Source organism: Lampetra planeri, chromosome 31 (genome assembly GCF_965212315.1).
Source record: "Lampetra planeri chromosome 31, kcLamPlan1.2.h2, whole genome shotgun sequence".
NCBI classification, from domain to species: Eukaryota; Metazoa; Chordata; class Hyperoartia; order Petromyzontiformes; family Petromyzontidae; genus Lampetra; species Lampetra planeri.
The window spans coordinates 11,354,081-11,378,856 of record NC_136137.1 but is presented as its reverse complement, the minus strand read 5'-3'; the positions used below and the strand labels follow the sequence as shown (position 1 = coordinate 11,378,856).

Sequence of the window (24,776 nt, the reverse complement as noted above, 5' to 3'; positions counted from 1 at the left end):
GTCACAAATGTCTGACCCCCCCCCCCCCTAGGTGCGTGACGTCATTTATGGACGGCCCCTTGCCGGCCTTCACATGTGCTGCTCGCTACCAGCACGTGCAAACCCCAACAGCCTGAACCAGAATGTGTATTTATACTGGAGAAATCCGATTAGCTATGAAGCTCTTTTTCACAAACGTCCCGTAAAGTCTGGGAAGGTGGGGGTGTGTGGGGAGGGGGTGGTGATGTTCGTCTTCTTTTGTGAGTGTGCAGAGTTTGTGTGTTCTCTCCCCCTGGGTTTCCCGGTATTCTCTGCCTGTTTCTCCCCGGTATTCTCCAGACGTTCCCGTGATCGAAAAAAACAACATCAACCAACAACAAACAACAACAAAAAATATCCTGCGAATAGCGCCCCCCCCGCCCCCCCACTTCGGATGACGCAGCGAGAATCTCTCCCCCTTACTGCGGAACCCCCTCCCGCATCCCCAGGGTTGGCGGGTCACACGCGAGGGCCGACGCCGCCGCCTCCCGAGGGTGTGATGATGATGATGCTGATGATGGCGGAAGCAGAGCAAGCGGGGTCGTTCCCATGTGTACGGTGCGTGGATTGAGTTAACAACTCGTGGGTCCCTCCCCCCACCCCCTCAGGTGCTCGGGGTCTCCCCCCCACATTTCCCCCCCCCCTCTCCCCCCCCGCCCCCCCACGTGTACCTTTGGAGTTGGCCACCTCCGATTAGCACGGTTGGCTACGTACAGTGCGAAGCTATGTTTAACATACGCACGGTACATGCAGTTGAACAATCACACCTGTCAACCCTTTACCTGCCTTATTCCAGACACAATTCAGACCTTATAGATCACCCCGTGCCCCTTATAAATATCAACGTTCATCCTACAAAGTCCTCCAATCACAAGGTAGAAACACGAGCAAATAGACAAAAATATCAAACAAAATTTGTGCCCGTGTTGAAACGGCTGTAAGCCGTATGGACCTGAAGACTTAATTCCCATGTACAAGAGCACGGAGTGGACCGTGTTGATTGACAGGTAGCGACAATATGGCGACGTTGACCCCCACCCCTCTGATCTTCGCACCTGATAGGCTCGCAGCGATGACGTCACCTGCCCTCCCTTCTATTTAAAACCAAAACGGGAGGACTTCTTCACAATTCTGGCAAATCGCCTGATGAAGCTGCTGCTGGTTGTTGTTGTGATCACCGGCGAAACGTCACTGCACTGTTACTCGAATTATACATGGTGTGGCTTTACTCTCCAACACACCACATCTGCTGTGCTGCAGTTGTAACTAATGGTCACGTTTGTTTACGTCACGGGCCTTACTGATTGGCTGTGTCGGGTGGTGGCGCGTTTAACGACACATTTATAATCACGCGATCTCCCCCCCCCCCCCCCCTCTATTACGAACATACAATGGAGTGGGTCAAACATTCCCAATATAGAAACACAGAGCTCGGGCAAATGTTGGGAACGCCGTTTGCTCGCTGCGGTTTTTTTTCTTTCCCCCCCGAGTGATGTGGAGCGAGCGGTGTGCATCCTCGACCTGCTGTGTGCAAGCCTCGAGTAGCGTTACACACCACGCACATGCGGGAGAGAGAGCGGGAGAGAGAGATATTGAAACAGAGAAAGCGAGAGAGATGGAGGTGCCAAGGGAGAGATTCGTGAGAGCAGCCCCATGGTTATAGTGAGAGGGGAGTTTTAGCCGAGCCAGAGAGAGAGGGAGGAGAGATACATCTACAGATAGATGTCAACGAGAGAGAGCGTGAGAGTAAGGAGGTGAGTGATGGAGAGAGGGAACGGAGTGGAGGAATAGCGGAGGGACGGGTAGACAAGAGTGCGGGAGAGGGGAGGGGGGTGGAGAGTGCAGAGAGTGACGGAGAGCGAGGAGGAGAGGAGAGAGCGATGGGGAGAGCGTGGGAGAGAGCGCGCCGGAGTCGCCTGTCAGGTCTCATCAGGGCACAGCGCGGCCGCTATCGACTCGTGGGCATATGGAGCACTCCCACCCCCCCCAGCACACCCATCCTCAGCCGTGGGGGCGGGGGCTCTCCCCTCCGCCTCCTCCTCCTCCTCTAGCCGTGGCGGGAGGCGTGGTTGGTGCGGTGGGGGGGGTCCACTCTGCCCAGGGTGACATTCAGACTCGTCCAGCCGTGAGCTCCGTGGCCCGGACCCGGGGGTTGAAATGGGCCACCCCAAGGACTGTCACGGGCGGCCGCCGGTCCCGCAGCGAGAAGCGCCTCGATGTCACTTGGTCGAGTGTGTGTGGGCTCCCCCTTGTCCTGCAGCGAGCGAGCGTGCGCGTGATGGGCTGCGTTGGCCGGGTCACGGAGCCCGCATGCCCAGCCACCGCATGCGCAAGCAGCTTTTGTTCGGTCGGATGGAGGGGGGGCTAAACCGGCGCATCACGGGCCGGAGAAGAGATGGAGCTGATGCGGTACGGGAGGATGTGGAGCTGAGTGGACTTGCCGACGACCGGTACCAGCGGTGTCAAGATCGGCCTCTGTGGAGGAGGCTCGTGACGGACGCTACTGGGTAATTGGAGGCAGTCGCCCTCCAACAACAGCGGAGGTCAGAGGAGCGACGCTCGCAATGAGCGGAGCACCAGGCGGATAAAAGACAGCAAGTTCACACAGTAGGGGGCTCAGATTGCGCATCTGTCATTCATCTCAGTGAACTCATAGCACCTGGGTCTCTCCCGTAGCCTGCCAGCGAGCCTTCGGCACTTCACGTGGCCTCGAAGTGCACCTAGCCTGGCACACGCGCTGCGGAGACGTCAACACCACGTAGTGGCGAATGGCGGTTGTTGTGTGAGTTTTTGTCGAATTCGGGACGCTGGCTTCGTAGCGCGTTAACTATTGCACCACCGCGCCCCTCTCACTCACTCACTCACTCTCTCACTCACACACTCACACTCTCTCTGTGCAGAACAGGGGAATCGCGTACACACTCCACACAGAGAGGCGCCCGAGTAGGGAATCGAGCCAGTGTATTGGTGCAGGTAGGCGCGGGTGTCACCACTGCGCTGCTGCCGCCCTGCCGATCGAACTGCACATGCTGGCGGTGATGCTGATGATGCCGTTGATGATGCCGCTGATAATGCTGATCCTGCTGCTGATGCTGCTGATGATGCCGTTGATGATGCCGCTGATAATGATGCTGCTGCTGCCGATGAAGCCGCTGATGCTGATGATGATGATGCTGCTGCCGATGAAGCCGCTGATGATGATGATGCTGAGACTGTAAGAGGGACCCCCCAAGGTCAGGCGTCGTCTGCCCAGCAGCGAATCTCGCAGAACGTGAGTGGCACCCGCCGTGTCGGCCTCGTGACCTCGTGACCTTGAGCTATCCACAGCCCTACACGGCAGTGGCGACATCGGTAAACGCGTTGTGCTTGTGTTGAACCAATGGTCTAACCGAGCCTGACACTGCTGATGAGACGCTGAATGTAGAAACTGGTCGAGAGTTGTGCTTGTGTTGAACCGTTCGTCGAAGCGAGCCTAACACTGCTGATGAGATACTAAATGTAGACACCGGTTCAGAGTTGGATTTGTGTTGAACCAACGGTACAAGTGAGCCTGTGACTGCTGATGAAATACCGAATGTAGAAACCGGTCTAGATTCGTGCTTGTGTTGAACCAATCGTCTAACCGAGCCTGACACTGCTGATGAGAAACTGAATGTAGAAAACCAGTTCAGAGTTGTATTTGTGTTGAACAAATGGTCGCAGCGAGCCTGACATTGCTGATGAGACAATGAATGTGGAAACCGGTCCAGAGTTGTGCTTGTGTTGAACCAATGGTGCTGGGTTACTGCGCACTTCCAGAAGGAAGGCCGTGCGTGTGGTTGACGGGATGTGTAACGACCACGGTACTTGTACTGCTCGTGTGGAGAGGAGGAGGAGGAAGGGGGAGGAGGAGGGGGAGGAGGATGATGCTGTAAGTGAGTGCTCGGTGCACGCCAGGATCGGGTAAACCACGCGAGAGTTTGGAACAGCGCATGGAGGGAGGGCGAGGCGAGGGGGAGGTGGAGGCTGGGGTTGGTGGATCACGCGTGAATGGTGGACGGATCGGACGAAACAACTTAGAGAGTCAAATGAGCTGTGTGTGAGGGGGGTTGCGTGTGTGGGGGCACAGGTGATGGGTGGTGGTGGTGCATCTGCCAGTCATCTCAGGCGGTCAACCCACGGCACCTGCTGGCTCTGTCCCATGACCTCCTGTCAGCGAGCCATTCACGTGACCTCACGTGGTGACGTCACCGCCACTTAGTGGCAAATGGCGACTGTTGTTGTGTTCTCGCTAGCAGCACTTGCCCCAAAAGCCTGCGTAGGCTACATGGGGGATCTTTGTTGTCGTGTGTGTGTGTGATTTTTCTGATCTAGGATTCGTTCGTTCGTTCGAGTCTCGGGGTCTCGTCATAGATGTCTGTGCCGTAAACCCTCCTCCACCCAACACAGTCAATGAACAAAGGTGTCACGTGACGAACGAGCGTGTCTATCGATCGCTGCACGTGCACAACGGCGGTGTCAGGGTTTACGGCGAACACTTTTATTCGCGCGATCTCGCCACCAACATTTAATAATCATTATACTTAACGAAAAATACATCAAATTTATCCCGGAGGGCCACACTGAGTCTCATGATTCTTATTCCAGGAGGATGCTGCCTGCCGCTGCATTTTGTGTTCATATGTAAGATGCGTTCAGCCAACTAATGATGAGTTGTGTTTATTATTATAATTATTCACGTGGGAGGAGGAAACCGGAGCATCTGGAGAATCCCACGGCTTGCGCGAGGGGGCAACGCTCGATCCCCACCACCCCCAACTACAACTCAACTACGACTCAACTTTGACTCCACTACGACTCAACTACGACTCAACTACAACTCAACTACGACTCAACTACGACTTAACTATGATGCAACTGTGACTCGTAATAATAATTATATTACTGAACGTCGGTCACGAGAGACCCCGCGCCTGTTAAACAACAACCACACCCAGACGGGAGTCGAACCGGAGCGTGCCCCCGGAGATTGCGAGTGAACTTGACCGTGAAGTAGGGGAGGGGCGGAGGGTGGGGAGGGGAGGGGGGTTACTCATTCCTGGGACTCATTCCCAGGCGACTCCGCCCGGCAGTAGGCCACGTGATGCGGCGAGCTGATCATTAATCGATTCATTTTGAACCGGTTTTTATTTATTGGACAGCAGTGGCGGTGGCACGCGCACTGAGTTCAGTCACCGACCCGGGCGACGTTCTGCCTACAGTGTGCATGGCTTTGTCTTTGTTAGTGTTGGTAGCGGTCCTGGGCCACCCCTAGGTCGACTAAGCCTCAAATTAGTACTTCGCCTACAGCACTTTGGGCGCCACGATGGGCGAGATGTCAACTCCCTCGCCGGGTTTACAGGAGGTCGTGGGCTCGATCCCGACCCTGACGCCTGCTGCTGCTGTATATTTGGAGTTTGCGTGTTCACCCCGTGGTCGCGTGGATTGTTATCCGTGTTTTTCCCCTCCACATTTAGAATGATGGTAGACATTTCACATGATGAGACAGTAATAGTAATATTTTTACTGAGCCCAATAGTCTGCTAAAGGCGATATGGGGGATCTTTGTTCGTGTGACAGTGTGTGAGTGTGTGTGGTCCTGGGCCTCCCATAGATCGACTCGTATGAGTACCTGGTGCGGTGTGTAAAATATCGCGACTTGGGAGACAAAGGCGGTCGGGCGTGGTGCTGGCCACCCACCCCTATCAGGCAAACCCCACCGAGGTAGTAACTTTACTGTTCCCAAGCGACCTGCCCACCACCAATTATAGCTCAACGAAGTGGCCACCATCATTTTGGACATTTAAACAGCGGCAAAGTTATTAATGGGGGACACGGCCCCCTCGCCCCCCCCTCCTCCCGCGCCCATCCCCCTACCCCCCGCGTGAATGTGTAAACCCCCCCCCCCCGTGGGGGCTCGTCTTGATATCGAGACCCCTGGCCCTGAGGCCGAGTGAATCATTCATCGCGAGGGGCGCTCCCCGACGGGGGTCGACACCCAACGCTGCCGCCACCTTCCTGCAACACGACGGGCCCCCGCGTAGCTCACACGCCTGGGGGCCACGTGGCGTCAGCGGCCGCCTTTGTCTCCCCAATGCAGATGTTTACACACCGCACCGGGTGCTCATTTAAAACTATTAAAATGTAACTATTTTAGTTTAACCAGGTAATGATTGTGATCCTCTGAACAGTGCGCCTGTCTTCTCCGGGAGAGTCACAATGAGCCTCAGGGTGCGTGCTCCACATGGTACAGCAGCTGGGATGCAATACAACTATGTTCTTAGTTTAACAGCTAAGGCCCAACGAGCTGTGTAGCTCTTTTTCAGAAGCAACGTGGCCACAAATGATAGCTCAACGAAGTGGAAACGTATAGCAGCCAAATTTGCTGAAACGCGTGACGTTGATTCTAAAGGTGGAGGGAAAACCGGAGGACGCGGAGAAAATCCTTCGCGGCCACGGGAAGAGAGAGAACGAGAGTGACATACAAACTCCAAATATACAGCAGCAGGCGTCAGGTTCGGGATCAAACACACGATCTGCTGCATACCAGGCGAGGTGGTTAACATCTCCTAGCCACCGCGGTGGTGGAGTCGACGTAGGGGATATTCCCCACTGTGTTTCGTGTTTTTTGTCCTTCCCCCGCACCTCCGATTAGCACGGTTGGCTACGTACGGTGCGAAAGAAGTTCAACATACACGTAGATCGGTTCAAAGAAAATAACAAAAAACGACGACGTTTCGATTGCAACACAAGCGGTCGACCGAATGTGTTGCGATCGTCGTAGTTTTTTTGTCAAAGACCCAAAGAATGTTCATCCCTGCAGTCACGAAAGCTTTAAGTCAAGATACATGCGTACGCCGGCCCTCCTGATCCGAACCAATCAGCGCTGACGCTGAGCCAAGGGGCTCACCGCCCTCCTATCGTGGCTGTGTTGTTGTGAGGCTGTTGTCAAAGCGGCTGCTGTAGCTGTGATTGTAGTCCCGGCCAGAGCGCCTGTCACCACCTCGAGGTGGCACGCGCCAGCGATGTTGTGCAGGAGATGGGGGGGGGCATTGAGCTCCTCCTCCTCCCCCGTTGGAGATGTTTCTAGATCCGCCGGGAGAGAGTTGACGGGAGGGGAGGAGGGGAGGGTGGGAGTTGGAGGTTTTGTCCCCCCTCTACCTCGTTTACCTCGGCACCGTGGAAAATAGTCGCGGCGTGAATATCGTGCCAGGGTCCGTGACGTCTCCTGACCAAGCCTCCCCCCCCAAACCCCCCCGCTACCCCCCCCCCCCACCACTTAGCAGAAGCAGGAGACTGAACCCTCCCCCCCTACGCTGAACCCCTACAAACAACAGATAATACTGGTAGGAACCTCCTGGTTACACCAGCCCACAGGGGATTATTGTGTCCGTCCGTCGTGCATCAAAAAATTGGAGTGGTGGGGCTGTGTGGAGAGGGGAGGGTGGGGATGGGCTGGGTAGGGAGGGGAGGGTGGGGAGGGTGGGGCTGGGTGGGGGGTGGGGAGGGGCTGGTCACCCCGTGGTGCCCTTATAATACTCAACGTTTAACCTACTCACGCCGGCTTGTGCCCGCCCTCACAGTCGGGCATATTTGCGGAATACACCACGCCGCCGTTGACCCTGGCCATTGACCGAGCAACCCAACGTTCCTACCAGCTCCCTCCGCAGGAATGTGTGTGCTATGGCTGGCGGCCGCGTGGGATGTCAGAATGGTGGTGGTGGTCGTGGTTGGAGGCTGTCGCCCTCTAACAACAACGGAGGGCCGAGGAGCGATGCTCACAACAACGAGCGAAGTGCCGGGCGGTATAAAACAAAGCAAGTTGGCACAGTAGGGGGCACAGGTGGTGCATCGGGCAGTCATCTCAGTCATTCGACCCATGGCACCTGGGTATGTCTCGTGACCTCTTGCCAGCGGGCGTTCGACACTTCACGTGGCCTTAACGTGCACATAGCCTGGCACCAGCACCGTGGTTACGTCATCGCCAATTAGTGGCGAATGGCGGTTGTTGTGTGGGTTTGTCGAACTCGGATTGTGTAAACATTGCCAGCACAAGGGAGACAAAGGCGTCCGGACGTGTTTCTGGTCACCCAGACCCCGTATGCCGTGCTGCCCTTCATAGGTGCTGGCTAAGAGCACTTGGGGCGCCACGGAAGACACGACGTCCACTACCTCTGGTATGCAGGAGGGCGTGGATTCGATCCACGTGCTCCAACAATTAGCTCAGGCTAAACGGGGGGACTTGTGTCTATGTGTACGTGCGTATTACACCTGGTGATAGGGCAGTAGGAGAGAGTTGGAGACGTTTCCGTGCCTGGGCTTATGACCGGTTCAGGTTTGGCAGCAGAGGTCTCAAGCCGAATCAATCTAGTGGTATTATCTTTTTTACAGCTGCGCAACGCTGTGTAGAAGACAACCGGCCTGTCGCTCCATACAAAAGCTGCGGGTCTTCTCGGCCACGGTTCATGCCCTCCGTTCTTTATGATTGTGAAACGTGGAGCCCTCTAAAATAACATCTGCGCCGGTTTGAAACATTCAGGCTGGCCTGCCTAGGTTCCATCCTGCGTTCAACCAGGCTGGATTGTGTGAGGCACTCTCAGATCCTTGAGAGATCTGGACAAAGTCCCATCGGTGAGCTCCTCCGGCAAGTGAGCCTGCGCTGGCTGGGTCAAGTAGTCCACATGCCCAGTCGCCGCATGCCCAAGCAGCTTCTGGCCGGCCAGATAGATGGAGTTAAATGGGCACAGCACGGGCTAGCGAAGACATGGACTGATATGGTACAGGAGAATGTGGAGCTGATTGGACTTTGATGATGTTCGTGAAGGACGCTGTTGGGGAGTTGGAGGCAGTCGCCCTCCAACAACAACGGAGGACAGAGGAGCGACACTCACAACAACGAGCGGAGCGCCGGGCGGCTAAAACACGGAGAGTTGGCACAGTGGCGAGCACAGCTGGTGCATCTCCCAGCCGTCTCAGTCAGTCAACCCATGGCGCAAGCGCCGTGGGGACGTCACCTCCACTTAGTGGTGAACGACGGTTGTTGCTGTTGTCGTTGTTGCTGTTTTGCACATGGTACAATGTGTAAATATCGGCAGCACGAGGGAGACAAAGACGGGCGAGCGCGGTGCTTGCCACACCACCACCCTGGTTGTGCCGCCGTGCCCGGCCTTCGTAGCTTCCACTCGCTAACGGCACTTTTCCCTCGGTAAGCCCGTGAGCAGCTACACGAGGGGACGACGGGATGACGGACTTCTCTGCCTTTTGTCGCTTTTGCCCCGTAAGCGCTGCAAGGACCGTCTCAATTCGCTCGCCATCTCGGTGATGAACCAGTGGCCCGGCGTGAAGCTGCGCGTGACCGAGGGCTGGGACGAGGACGGCCACCACTCGGACGAGTCGCTGCACTACGAGGGGCGCGCCGTGGACATCACCACGTCGGACCGCGACCGCGCCAAGTACGGCATGCTGGCGCGCCTGGCGGCCGAGGCGGGATTCGACTGGGTCCACTACGAGTCCAAGGGCCACGTGCACTGCTCCGTCAAGGCCGGTGGGGCTCGCTCGCGCACGCGTGTGTGTGTGTGACGTGGAGAGGGGTAGTGGAGCAGTTAGCGCGCTGCGCTCTGAACCTGGCGACCCGGGTTCGATTCCCGCTCACGGCCAACACCAGTGGCGATTATCTGAACCGGTCCTGGGCCTCCCTTAGGTTGACTCAGCCTCAAATGGGTACCTGGTGTGGTGTGTAAACATCGCCACTAGGGAGACAAAGGCGGCCGGGCGTGGTGTTGGTCACCCACTCCCTCGTGTGCTGTGCCGGCCTTTATAGGTGCTTGCTAACAGCACTTGTCCCTACAGTATGTTAAGGCTATACGGGAGATCTTTTTCATTGTCTTTGTTTGTGACGTGGGCTGTGACGTCACCTAGTGGTATTCGTATGAAGGGACTTCTCTACTTATGAACGAGTTAGGATCTAGAGGTGAGTCGATTTGTTCGTAAGTCCAACTTTACTCCTGTTAATTCCAAACACGTTGTACGTCATGTACACTAAACACGGGGAATTGCTTTAAAAGTTATATAATCCCCTCTAGATGTAGATGCCACTGGTGCCTTCATGTTCTACAGATGTAGATGCCACCACCGCCATCTATTTCGCGGCAGTTGAACTTACGACTATCTCTGACATTTCACAAGTCGAATGTTCGTAAGTAGAGGAGTCCATTGATATCGTATATGGCCCAGCTCCTCGTTTAATGCGGTAGATGCGTTCCTGAAAAAGTGCCGCGTCAAGCGAATATCAAATTCACCATAATGTAACGATAACGTTCGGCGAAATCCGATGTACTACTACTATGCACACATGGTGAGATGGCGGGACAAATTATTTTTGTGTTTAGTTTGTTGTCCTTCCCCGCCCCCCCCGCACATCTGATTGGCACGGTTGGCTACATACAGTACGAACGTTACACTATCATGCGACGTATTTGTATCAAACTCCTCAGCCGCGCAGCTCAAGAAAGTAGTTCGTCAGAAACCGCATTATAACGGGACGCGTTCCGTGTTGTGCGAAAAGTGTTCCCGAATGGCAGAACCACCGCGTTATAGCGAAAACGCGTTGTAATGTAAACATCACGCGTTAACCGTGGACTTGCCGTATGTGTACACTGCACACTATATACTGTATACTATATACTGTATACTTGTAATAGGCGACGTTTCTGGGGCAATGGCCCTCGTTCCGAGCCCCATATAGAGGCCAGAGTGGATACGGGTTGATTGGTAAGTAGTGCTTTTTTTACGGCCTTTGAACGTAACTGTTGGTCCCTCACTCCGGGAAGTCCAGACGTCCAAACAGCCAGCAAAGCTTTTCGTATCGTAATACAGTTTGAAACATGTTTGTTGCTTTATTCATCTTTTCATTAACCTTCATGTCACATTGACGCATCGTTTCCATTTTATAGATTATGCGGGATACACGGCTTGGGGTAGAGGGTGAATGGCGGGGGGGGGGGTTCGAGTGACATCACCACACAGATGTGGGCGGTGACGTCACAGCCGTGCAATAGTCAATCAGGAATGAGTACCCGGTGCAGTGTGTAAACTGTAAAACATCGCCACTTGGGAGATAAAATGCGGTTGGGCTTGGTGCTGGCCACCCACCCCCTCGTGTGAATAGCAGTGCTAGGGGCGTTGCTAGGGGCATGGCATTGCTAGGGGCATTGCTAGGGGCATTGCTAGGGGCATTTCTAGGGGCACTGCGAGGGGCACTGATATTCAGAATTAGTATTAATACTGGAGGAGGAATCCGATGAGCTATGAAGATATTTTTTCACAGATGTCCAGTAAGGCGCACGGGGTAAGAACGTTACCACTGTAGCGCTGTAAATGGGCTGCGTGCACTTACCTGCAATAGCAGACACGGCCTATCAGGGGCAGTAACTTGCACCGGCATGTGGGTCGCTACATTCCCCAGCCCCAACGCAGGAGGGGGCTGCGGGGTGTCCTAGGATCCCCCGAGACCCCCCTGGAACTCTCTGGAAGGGAGGCGTGGCCAGGGGCCGACACACCGGGGAGGTGTATAAAAGCCGGACCTCTAGAAGGGTCCGGGGCCAGTCCAAGACCAAAGCCGAATACCAGCGAGTTTAGAACCCTGGGACCTCTAGCCCCGCTGCCCTTGTAAGGGCCGGGACTGTGGCCAAGTGGTGAGACCCTGGGAACCCCCGGCCCGACCTCCTTGTAAGGGCCGGGTCCGAGTGGGCCAGTGGTCGGGACCCGCACCTTGGCTGGGTAGGGTCAGTGCAGCCTCCCCTAGGGCACCTGTAGCAGGAGGACCCAGAGCCCGTAGCCCCGTGACAGGGCACACGAGCCCGGAGGCCGTACCTCCCCAGGAAGTAGTCAGAAGGGCCGTTGCCCTTGTGAAAAGTTCTGTGCCGTACGTGTAGCGTTATTGAATAAATGTGTTGCCTCCAAAGATTCGTCACCGCCTTCCGTAAAACGCACTACATTTTGTGTCGGAAGTGGCATGGAGACACGGAGGAAAACTCGTACCCGAAGCCCGGACGGCGACAGCAACGATCGTGCAGCTCAAGAGCACAGAAGTGTGGTCACCACATCTACTCCTCTGGATAAGGAATGAAACAGTTGGACTTCTACACAAATCTGGCTGTCGCCTGATCAAGCTGGTTGTAACTACTAGCGAAACGTCGTACTCAGATTGTAAATGTTGTGACTTGGCTCTCCAACACACCGGTGTGCTGTACTGGTGACGAATTGGCACGTTCTGTTCACGTGACAACCCTTATTAGTTGGCTGCGTCGGGTGGTAGCAGGTTTTAACGACACGTTTATATATTTACGCGATCTAACCCAACCCCCCCCCCCAAAAAAAAACCTCTTATAGATGATATTGGTCGCGAAAGCCTACGTGTTATACAAAGGTAAACACATCACCCAAACACGTACAACACTAAACCATCCCCATCGTACCAGGCAAAAGCCCACTGAGGTCTTTACTCGTTTTTCAGAAGCGACCTGCCCATGACAAATGATGGCAGCTCAACCAAGTGGCACCATCACTTGAGTTTTTTAGCAGCAGAACCATCCAAATCATCTCACCGCACGCTTCTAAATGTGGAGCAAGGGCGCGAACTCGAACACAGTTGCTCAAGAGCACAGGACCCGAATGTCCAAACACATGAGGCGGCCAGAAACAAACAGCACTGTCGAAGTCGTGGCTAATAATTGTGAACTAACGCAAGGGGTTAACAGAACTCGGGCAATTATTGTCCGCAGGCGTGAACGACGCTGGACTGGCATGACGCCACGGTAGCTATGCGATGTTAACTACCTCGCCTGGTTTGCAGGAGGTCGTGTGTTCGATGCCGACCCTGACGCCTACTGCTGAATATTTGGAGTTTGCGTGTCTCTCTCTCTCTCGTGGTCGCGTGGAATTTATTCGGGTCATCCGGTTGCTTCCGTCCACATTTAGAAACAACATCACGCGTTTAGAGTATTTGGCGACTGTACATTTCCATTCGATGATGAACCAAATGTTTACGCTATCATTCGTGGCCTGATCGCTTCTGAAAAAAAGTGATTTCGCTCAGTGGGACTTTACTGGTAAAATAAAATTTAAATCGGCATCGCAGTGGTGGCATTCGTGCCCCAGGGGCGCTAAGCTCGTCGGTCCGGTTCCCGACTTGGGCTCTGTACTTCGGTGTGTGTGTTTTGATTCGGCAAGCGTATTCACACAATGGTGTACCGCCATCTGCTGGCTACGCCCGGTAAAGCAGCGCCTACAAAAGCCACACATTGGACATTGGGAGTTTCCAACAGCGTCTGTGCGGGATCCACCAACCCTCGCTGTTGCCTTCACGGTGCTGGACTACAGGCAGCCATGTGCAGCAGCGTAGCCACCGTCACTATAATTAACATTTCCCGTGTAATGCACAGCACGTGCGGTTCCGGCGTTCTAATGTTTGATGTATGTATACGTGTGGTTGTGTGTGTGTTTTTTTCCCGCTCACGGCCAACACGAGAGACAATTATTTGAAACGGTCCTGGGCCTCATCTAGGTTAACTCAGCCTCAAACGAGTACCTGGTGTGGTGCTGGCCACCCTTTTGTGCCGTGCCAGCCTAAATAGGTGCTCGCTCACAGCACTTGCCCCAACAGTCTGTGAAGGCTATACCGGAGATCTATTTCTTTATGGCACGGAAGCGTAGAGGTGAGCGCATTCTGCTACGACCTGAGTTCGATTCCCGTTCACGACCAACATCGATGACGAATTTCTCGACCGTTCCTGGAGCTGCCCCGTAGGTCAACTCCGCATGAAATGAGTACCTTGTGCGGTGCGTGGATAGTAAACCATCGGCATTGTGGGCAGGAGGCAAAGCCGGGAGCAGAGTCGACCGATCGTGTTGTTTTGCATTGCTTGCTGTTGTAACGCTCTTACCCTGTGCCCGGACTGGACCTCCGCGAAAAAGAGCTGCAAAGCTCATCGGATTCCTCCAGTGCAGATAAATATTCATATTTCTGATTTAAAGTCGGCCGGGGCGTGTGTGATGGTGGTGGTGCTGGTCACTCATCCACCCTTTGGCGCGCCGTTCCCAACCTTCATACAGCGGAAGTTGCCCCTCTAACAGTGCCTGCTCAGGCTATGTGTGGGCGGGGAGGTGGGGGGGGTGAGGGGTGAGGGACTCACCGTTGCCTTTGTGACGCAGACGACTCAGCGGCAGCGCGCGCCGGTGGCTGCTTCCCAGGCGCCGCTCGCGCCCTCCTCGAGGACGGCCGCACGCGTCGCGTGGGCGACCTGCGTCGGGGCGACCGCGTCCTCGTCGGGGACCCCGCGTTGCCGGCGCGTGGCCCCTTCTTCAGCGACTTCGTGGCCTTCCTGGATGCACGGCCGCGGGAGCGCGCGCGCCTCGTGGCCGTCGAGACGCTGCGGCCGCGGCGCTCGCTGCTGCTCACGCCGGCGCACCTCCTCTTCGCCGCCGAGTCGCCCGCGGGGCCCTTCACGGCGCGCTTCGCCAGCGGCGTGCGGGCGGGACACTACGTCTACGTGGCCACGGTGGCGGCGGGGCGAGCGGGAGACGGAGGTGGAGGAGGAGGTGGAGCGTCGCCGCGGAAGAGGCGGCTGCTCCAAGCGGCGCGCGTCGAGCGCGTGCGGGAGGCGGCGCTGCCTGCGGCTCTGTACGCGCCCGCCACGGCGCACGGCACCATCGTGGTGGAGGGGGTCCTCGCCTCGTGCTACGCCGCCACGGAGCGCCACGAGCTGGCCCACTGGGCCCTGGCGCCGATGCGCGCCGTGCTCGCGCTGCGCGGCCTCCTCCTGCCGCTGACGGGGCCGGACGCGGCGGCGCTGCCCGCGAACAGCAGCGGCGGCGGTGGCAGCGGTAATGGCTGTGGCGGCGGTGACGGCTGTGGCGGTCTGCACTGGTACCCGGCGGCGCTCTACACGCTGGGCAGGTGGCTGCTTGGGGACGAGGCTTTGCATCCCCTGGGCATGGTGGAGGATCCCACATGAGCAGCGATGGCAGCAGCAGCAGGGTGACGGTTGGGCAGGAGAAGGATTGTGATGGTAGGAGGTGGATGATGATGTTGTCGATGGTGGTGGTGGTGGTGATGATAGGGGAAGTTGTTGATAACCCTCCGTTGAGTGACTGAGGATGTCAGGGTTGGGCTGCGTAGTGTTTGACGGACCCCTGGAATACAGGGGGACAGGGTTGCTCTCTGTGTGTCTCCGTTTCGCACCCCCCCCCCCTCGTTGAGTCGGAGCGGCAATTAGAGCATTGTGACGTCACCGTAGCCCCACATGCGACGCGGACAGCGCCGCGATATCCTCGAAGCTCCCCGGCACGTGGAGCGAAACGTCAGACAAAGCTGGAACACGAAAAAAAACGCGGAGTCGCCGCGGTGGCCATGAGATGTTAACTCCCTCGCCTGGTACGCAGGAGGTTGTGGGTTCGATCCCGAACTTGACGCCTGCTGCTGTATATTTGGAGTTTGCGGTGTCTCTCTCGCTCCCCACGGTAGCATAGATTTTTCTCCGGGTCCTCCGGGTTTTCCCTCCATATTTAGAAGCAACTTCATGCGTTTAGCGCATTTGGCTGCTTACGACACATTTCCACGTGATAAGCTATAATTCGTGATAGCCAGGTCATTTGTGATAGCTCAGTGGTAGCCTTACCTGGTGAAATACAAAATAATCTATTGGCGCGAGAAGTGCTGTGGGCGAAACTCTATTAAGGCCGACAATGGTACAGACCATCGCCATCAGGCTTCCTTACACACCAATCGCGGTTGTGTTGACTGGATAGTGCCGAAACACGTTCCTTCGGGGTGGGCAGGTAGGAACTTGGTTGGACAGCGCATTCGTGCACGACAGACAGCTCGTGGTCACGTGACACACTTCAACCAATCCGGGAGCGTACATGTTTGGGAGGGGCTATGCACGACAGACAAATAATCCCTGGTGGGCAGGGTGGAACTGTTGTTCCTACCTGTGTTAAACTCGTGTGGGGCCTGTAGCATATGTGATCAAGGGGCCCTGAACTCTCAGAGCTCTCGTACACCGTTCACGAGCAGCTCAGATCTGCCCATTGAACGCAACCCAGGATGCGCATCACTATCATTCTGATCCAATATCATTTGATATTTATAGAGCGCCTACGTTCAAGGTCGCTTGACATAATTAAAAAAAAACCGGTGAAAGAATGGAATTGTTGAGATGGCAGGGGCGTGCAAGGTATTGAGGAATGACCATGATAGAGGGGTACTTGGGGATCACTATAGGGAAGGGGAAAGGGATTGAGGCGAGGGGTGGGAAGTGAGTGGGCAATAGAGAGGAGAAAATCAGCAATGTTTACTTATGAAGTGAGCTCTATAGCTCTTCTTCAGAAGCGACCTGGCCACAAATGACAGCTCAGGGAAGCGGCTCATCATGTGGAAATTTATAGCCACCAAATACTCTAAACGCACGTTTTTTTTTATAAATGTGGAGAGGAAAACCCGGAGGACCCGGAGAAGAATCCACGCGACCACGGGGAGACATTCAAACTCCAAATATAAAGCAGCAGGCGTCAGGGTTGGGATTGAACCCACGACCTCCTGTAAACCAGGTGAGGTAGTGAATAGCTCGCCTCCACTGGACCCGAGAAGATAGCCCCAGCCTAATGGGATGCACATCTTACTGATCCGGAAACGCCGGAAAAACCCCCAGGGGGTTTACAGGAGAGACGGCAAGGGGAGTGAGCTTCACAGGGCCCGGATGTCAAGTTCACGGGACCCGGATGTGAAGTTCACGGGACCCGGATGTGAACTTCACGGGTCCCGGCTGTGAACTTGACGGGGCTATTATGGCTCCTCTCAAAGACCCAAAATAATGAACGGCCAGCAATAAACAGTACTGCCATATTATCAAAGTTGTAATCGGTAAGAGAGAAGCAGGTCTGTTGAACTGAGCGAGGTTATTATCGTGTGAGCTTGGGGGAAAAGATGATGATGACGATGATGATGGAGATTGGTTATGATGATGGGAAGGAGTGAATTCTATGGTGGGGCAATTTTGCTCAGTAGGGTCGTGCCAAGTTGTCTCATCAGTAGGGGGCGATGATTTCTGTACGTTTGTTGAATCCCCCACGCCCTGAACGTAGCCAACCACGCTCATTGGAGGTGTGGGGGAAGGACAACAAGCAATGGGTCTCTCTATGAGTCTATGGGTCTCTGTGATAGTCTATGTATGTATTTTGAACTTCTTCCGCACCGTACGTAGCCAACTGCGCCAATCGAAGGTGTGGGGAGAGACAACAAACTAAAAGAAGTTACAAAGAAAATAGTTTTCAATCTAGTTTTTAAAATGCGCTGTTGTGTGTTGACAATTGCAGCTGCCCTACAAAGGAAACATTTACGTTTCGGGCGATGGTGCTTCTTCATGCCTGTGATATGAGGAAGGGCCATTACCCGAAACGTCATCTGTCATATATTTTATTTTAAAGCCACAGTGTTATCATTGACGAATGCGTGAGCTGTTCTTGTAGTTTGCTGTGCTTGTGCACCACTGCCAACGCAGCAGCGGCATCTCCAGGCAGAGTGATTTATATGGCAACCGTGTGCGCTACGGGTGGCTAGGAGATGTTAACTACCTCGCCTGGTACACAGGAGGTCGTGGGTTCCATCGCAACCCTAACCCCTGCTGATTATTTGGAGTTTGCGTGTGGCTAGGATATGTTAACTACCTCACCTGGTACACATGAGGTCGTTGGGTTCTATCCATACCCTGACGCCTGCTGTATATTTGGAGTTTGCGTGTCTCTCCCCGCGGTCGCGTGGATTTTTCCTCTGGGTCCTCCGGTTTTTAAAATACTCTCAACGTACGCTCAGAGTATTTGTCTGCTTCTGCAAATTTTCCACACGATGACGATAAGCCACTTCGCTGAGCTATCATTTGTGATAGCCAGGTCGCTTGCGAATCGAGTGACGGGGCAGCCCAGTGGTGGGCCTCACCCGGTAAAATCCAAAATAGTTTTAGGTGCAGCCTTCAAGCTCCGACAACCCGCAAACCCAGGCAGGCCACACACACAGTAGTGGCTCGCTCTTTGCGAATGCCGTCACGCGGTCTTTAACGTCGGCTGCGGGATGCCAGACGTGGTGATGAAGAAGGCAGTGCCGCTCGAGACGACAGCTCGCTAGCAGACAACGAGGCGGCCTGCCCAGGGGCGTCTCGCCCAGGGAGCCCTTCGGTTGTCGGAGACGGACCCGGACTGTGGCTCTTGAGGGCCATGCTGAGAGTCGCGGGACCGCTTGTCAGACGACGTATAACGAGTTGTGTTCATTGTTGTTATTGTACTGGTAGGAACCTCCTGGTTACACCAGCCCACAGGGGGTAATTGTGTCCGTCCGTCCGTCGTGCAGGGAGGGGCTGGATGGGGAGGGAGGGGCTGGGTGGGGAGGGTGGGGAGGGGCTGGGTGGGGAGGGTGGGGAGGGGTTGAGTGAGGAGGGTGGGGCTGGGTGGGGGGTGGGAGGGGTGGGGCTGGTCACCCCGTGGTGCCCTTATAAAACTCAACGTTTAACCTACTCACGTCGGCTTGTGCCCGCCCTCACAGTCGGGCATATTTGCGGAATACACCACGCCGCCGTTGACCCTGGCCATTGACCGAGCAACCCAACGTTCCTACCAGCTCCCTCCGCAGGAATGTGTTTATACACGTGAAAAGGAAAGCTTAACACGTAGTTGTAGTAATGGTTGTAGGGCTTTGCGAAACATATTATCCACGATAGATGTTGTTTCGGGTCAGATCGCATGAATATAAATGCGTCAATAAACCCGCCACCATCCGACACAGACAATCAGTAAGGTTTGTCGCGTAAACAAAACATGCCAATTCGTTACTAGTACAGCACACCTATGTGTTGGAGAGTAAACCCACAACATTTACAGAGGTGCTCGCTAGCAACACGAGCACAGTGCTGTTCGCGAGCACCTCTGTAATTGTTGCGGAGAGGAAAGCTTGCGCGAGGGGGTAACGCTCTGTCTCCGTACAAATGGAAACAGATGGCGATTAGTCCACACTTTGCTGGGCCGCCTTCTCCTGGCGAGTCATGGCAAAGCTCATCCCTCGACGTCCACGCATCGGGGGAGCGCCGCCTCCTCAAGGTCACGAGCTTCGGTGGGAGACGAGGTGGTGGTGGGAAATTCAGTGGAGGTCGTGGTAAGGTCATGGTTTGGTGCGTGGTGGTGGGGTGGTGGTGGATGGTGAGATGGTGGTGAGGTGCTTCGGGTCGTGGTGAGGCGGTGTGACTGGTGGTGAGGTTGTGGTGGTTGGTGGTGAGCTGGTGAAAGTAGTGGTGAGGTACCAGGATAACTTTAACAGACTGTTGGGGCAAGTGCTGTTGGCAAGCACCTATGAAGGCCGGCACGTCCGGCCGCATTTGTCTCTCGAGTGGCGATGTTGGCACACCGCACCAGGTACTAATTTGAGGCTGATTATATCTAGGGGAGGGCCGTGAGCGTGAATTTAACTCGAGTCACCGGGTTCGTAGCGCAGCGTAGCGCGGACCACCGCTCCACCCACCGTGCCTCACCAAATCCTCACCAGCTCACCCACACGCAGCAGCAGCAGCCACGGCACCTTCTGCCCTCACCCCGTACCCTCCCCGCCCTCACCCCGGACCCTCCTGACCCCATACCCTCCTGACCCCATACCCTCCTTCTCCTCACCCCGTATCCTCACCGTCCTCACCAAGTATCATCCCCGCGTCCCCGTTCTCTCATCCTGCGCGTGGTTCCGGTCAGCGCCACGAGGGGGCGACGTCACTCCTCCCGCCGCACGCGCGAGGGCTGTCCCGTCCCGCATGGCAGCTCTGTCGAGTTACACACAGAGACCCATAGAGTTGCATAGAGACCCATAGAGTTATATAGAGACCCATAGAGACCCATAGAGTTGCATAGAGATCCATAGAGTTATATAGAGACCCAGAGAGTTACATTGAGATCCATTGTTAAATAGTGATTCATAGAGACCCAAGGAGTTACACGGGGAAACAGAGTAACACAGAGACCCATAGAGTTACACAGATATCCATAGTTACATAGTGATTCAGAGACTAATAGAGTTACATATAGACCCATAGAGTTCCATATACATCGATAGTTACGTAGTGATTCATAGAGTTACATAGTGCATGATTTAGAGTTAACTAGTGATTCATAGAGTTACACAGAGATCCATAGATTTCATAGAGACCCATAGAGTTACACAGAGACTGATGAAGTTAAATATATACCCATATAATTGCATAGATAACAATATCGTTACATAGAGTTAAATGGAGATCCATAATTACATAGTGATTCATAGAGACCCATAGAGTTTCACAGAGACACAGAGTTACACTGAGACCCACGTAGTTACATTGATATCTATAGTTACATAGTGATTCACAGAGACCCATAGAGTTACACAGATACCCCTAGAGTTACATATAGACTCATAAAATTGCATATAGTTCCATAGTGCTTCATAGAGACCCATAGAGTTACACAAAAACCCATAGAGTTATATAGAGATCCATCATTCCATAGTGTTTCAGAGACCCATAGACTTACACAAAGACCCATAGAGTTACACAGATACCCATAGAGTTACATAGCCACCCATAGAGTTACACAGAGACGCATGGAGTTACATAGACACCCATAGAGTTACACAGATACCCATAGAATATCATAGAGACCCATAGAGTAACATAGATACCCACAGAGAGTTACACAGAGAGCCATCGTTATAACGAGAACTATATTGTTGCGTAGAGTTTCATAGAAATACATAGTTAAATAGTGATTAATAGAGACGCATTGAGTTACACATAGACCCAGATAATTACATAGATACCCATAGAGTTATATATATACTCATACAGTTACCTATATATCCAACTAGCGGGAAGTACCCAGCGTTGCCAAGGTCAAAAAAATATTTCAAAACTACTCTTAAAGATCTAACAGCAGTGCGTACTGACTGTGGTTGCACCTGCTATGATTACAGCAGTGCATACCGATTGTGGTGGTACCTGCTATCACTACAGTAGTACATGCTGACTCTATAGCAGTATTTATCGACTCTATAGCACAAAGTACTCACCTGACAGAGTGGCGTGGTGAGGCCTAGTCCTGTGCAGAGCCTCCGGCCTCACCTAGATTGTCCAGCCGGCCGAGGTGGCACCTTGGCAGGCTGGGGCTGGGCTGCTACCCCTGACCCCCTCTCCAGTCACGATCTCCCCGGCTGCTCTGCAGTAATATCTACGGCCTATAGTGGTAGCATCTAGCGACTGTATATATGAGTAACTGCACGCATCGGGGTGGGGGGGACATCACACAGTGAAGATTTAAGCTAAACATTTAGTGTATTTTAAAAGCATTTTTAACGCGAAAGAAAATGTCCCCCTCACTCCCACTGAAGGTGTGCAACTGGGCAAGGGCCATCCCCCCCACCAAAGGCGCGTGAGTTGGTATGCGTCATAAATAAATCAATAAAGAGAAAGCGCTAAAAAAATCTCACTAAATCGCTAATTTAACTTATTTAAAGTTGACGGATGTGAGAAAGGAATAGCGCTTGCTCACGGCGGGGCTTACGGCGTGGTACCTGGCTATTTTTATTTAACTTAAACCCCACCGTTGAAGAGACAAATCCTTCGCAAGCACGCGAACACACACAAAGCCACAAACCGACAATTTTTGACTGATATATAGATAGAGTTACATAATGATGCATAGATGTCATAGTCACATAGTGGTTCATAGAGACCCAATGGGCCACATAGAGACCCATAGGGTTACACAGAGATCCATCGTTACATAGTCATGCATAGAGACCCATAGAGTTACACGGTGACACATAGCGTTACATTGATATAAATAGTTACATAGTGATTCACAGAGACCCATAGAGTTACACAGATACCCCTAGAGTTACATATAGACTCATGAACATAAATAGATACCATAGTTACATAGTGATTTATCGAGACCCATAGGGTCACATAGACCAATAGAGTTACATAGAGATCCATAGTTGCATATTGATTCATAGACACCCAGAGAGTTATATAGAAACTCATGCAGTTACATCGAAACTCACAGAGTTACACAGATACCCAAAGACTTACGTAGCCAAACCATATAGTTACACAGATACCCATAGAGTTATACAGCCAAATGTTTTGAACGTGTGATGTTGATTTTACATGTGGAGGGGGGAAACCGGAGGACCTGGAGAAAAATCCACGAGACCACGGAAAGAAAGAGACACCGCAAACTCCAGATATCCAGCAGCTGGCATCAGGGTCGGGATCAAACCCACGACCTCCTGTATACCAGGCAAGGTAGTTAACATCTCGCCACCATGGCGCCCACACACTTAGAGGGCCGGTAAGGTTCCTCCGGGGATGTGTTCACGGATGGAAGGCGAGAGAGAGTCTGTGACTTGGATGTGAGGACTCACCCTGTGCGGGAGGTCTCCGCGGATCTTAACCGAATGGCCACTCTCACCATCATTACCCATCACACCAACCTCACCATCTCTCACCATCCTCACCACTCACCAGTCAAACTATCCTCTTCACTCACCACTCTGATCATCTTCACCATCCTCACCCATCACACCACCCTCACCCATCACACCACCCTCACCACTGTCACCATTCGTACCATTATCATCACTGACCACCCACACCACCCTCACCAGATACACCCTCCTCATAACCGTCACCACTCACCACCTTAACTACCCACATCATCTCACCACTCATACCAACGTCCCCATCCTCACCACCAGCGAGCTGCAGGATGTCCTGTCAAGCAAAGTGCGACCCCCCACCGCCCCCCCTATCGCCCACGCCCCTCCCCTCGCCCAGTCGACGCGGGTCTCCCAGAGGCGATCAACACTCACCACCGTAACAATGCCAATCAACACAGCGACTTCATAGCAACTACCAGGGCAGTCAGGGCGAGGTCGCTCCTTAAAATGAGCATCGAGGCAGTAGTGGTGCTCACCTCCGGTTTACAGCTCTGCAGAGCCAGTGGTGAAAATGCCACATTCCTGTGGCGGGACTGAGTATATCCAGAGGGCCACCGCCGTTGACTTCCTCACGACGTGGTACCCGTTTTACCGACCCCTTGAGGGAAGGATGATGGGCTGAGCGAACCCCGACCAGGATTTTATCTCGTTTACATTTTTACTTCTACGAATGCGCGAGAGTTAGTACAGCATTGGGTACAGGGACTCCCAGCACACTCTGTCGCCTCGCCACCGCGATGCAAGGGAAGAAGGGATGGTGGTGTTGAGGGGTGGTGGTGGTGGTGATGGTGATGTTGAGGGGTGGTAGTGGTGGTGTTGAGTGGTGGTGGTGTTAAGTGGTGGTGTTAAGTGGTGCTGGTGTTGTGGGGTGGTGGTGTTGAGTGGTGGTGGCGTTGAGGGGTGGTGGTGGTGTTGAGTTTCGTCCAGAAACAGCAAAAAAGCCGCTATGGGTGGCCACGTGGAATGTTCAAACGCTCACTGCAGAGGAGAGGCTGCCACTCCTCTGTCGGTAGCTGGACTGGTACCGCCTGGATGTCTGTGGTATTCAGAAGGTCCGGTGGACCGGCTCTGGCTCTTGCCACCATGAGGGGTGTACGGTCCTCTACTCGGGGCAGGAGACTGCCAAACAACAGGGAGTGGCTCTTCTTTTTAACAAAGCATGAAGGGGGCTTGGGAGCGTGGCGGTGAGGTGTGGGAAGCTGTAAACCCCAGGCTACTTTGGGCTCGCCTTCCCATCAACCAGATGCGAGGAGTGGTGGTCGTGGTTACTTATGCCCACACCGAAGACGAACATCAGTGGAGGGATGCAGAAAAGGCCGATGAGTCAGATGCCTTCTATGACCTCCTGTCCCATGTGCTAGCTAAAGTTGCATTTCGAGTTAAAGTCATTTTGTTGGGGGAATTTAATTCCCGAGTTGGTCATGTTGCTAGCACCTGGTTTGTAGTGATTGGAAGACATGGGCCAGATCAGCTCAATAAAAACGGTAGGAGGCTGCTTGATTTTTGTGCCGCCCATGGGCTTGTAATTACCAACACGCTGTTCCGGCTTCGGCGCATCCACACAACATCATGTATGCATGCCGGGTCCAAGCAATAACACCTGCTGAACTATATCGTGACAGAACAGCGGATGCGGGCCTACGTACTATACACCAGGACCTACCGTAGAGCTGGTCTGCCCACTGACCATCGATTTGTCATCTGTAAGATGTGCCTGCCATTCGTCCACTTCGGTGGTGGGTGTACACCCAGGACCCCATTCAAATCCATAGTGGCCTGGTCTCAGCTAGATGATGAAAGTTGCAAGCAAGAATTGCATCATCGCTTGCAGCTGGGGTTGGTATTGTCCCCCACTCCTCCTGATGTCGAGGGGAAATGGGTGAGGTTTAGGACTGTGGCTCATGCAGATGCAATGGCTGCGTTGGGTACACGGTGCAGACCTCTCCAGAGACCCTGGCTGACAGAGGAGGTGTTCAGGCTGGCTGAAAAAAAGCGACAGTCCCACTTTCATTGTCTACAGCATCCCACGTCAGAGAATGAGGAGGCTTACCGCATCCTTTGCTCAGAGGTTCGGAGAGCCGTGAGGTGCTGCAAGGATTGGTGGTGGTCGCAGGTTGCTGAGGAGATGGAATCTGCCTCAATGGCCTGCGATCACAAATCGCTCTTTAATTCCATC

General features: G+C 53.9%; 1 protein-coding gene across 1 annotated transcript in view; it reads left to right on the top strand.

Annotated features, from left to right (window-relative positions):
• LOC144729029 (indian hedgehog protein-like) overlaps window positions 1-17,899 on the top strand; it is a 119,898-nt gene extending 101,999 nt beyond the window's left edge. The window contains exons 2-3 of the mRNA XM_078608860.1: window positions 9,319-9,580; window positions 14,248-17,899. Coding sequence (XP_078464986.1) covers window positions 9,319-9,580; window positions 14,248-15,050 — 1,065 coding nt within the window. The 3' untranslated portion in view covers window positions 15,051-17,899. The remainder of the gene's footprint in view (window positions 1-9,318; window positions 9,581-14,247) is intronic.
• The last annotated feature ends 6,877 nt before the right edge of the window (window positions 17,900-24,776 follow it).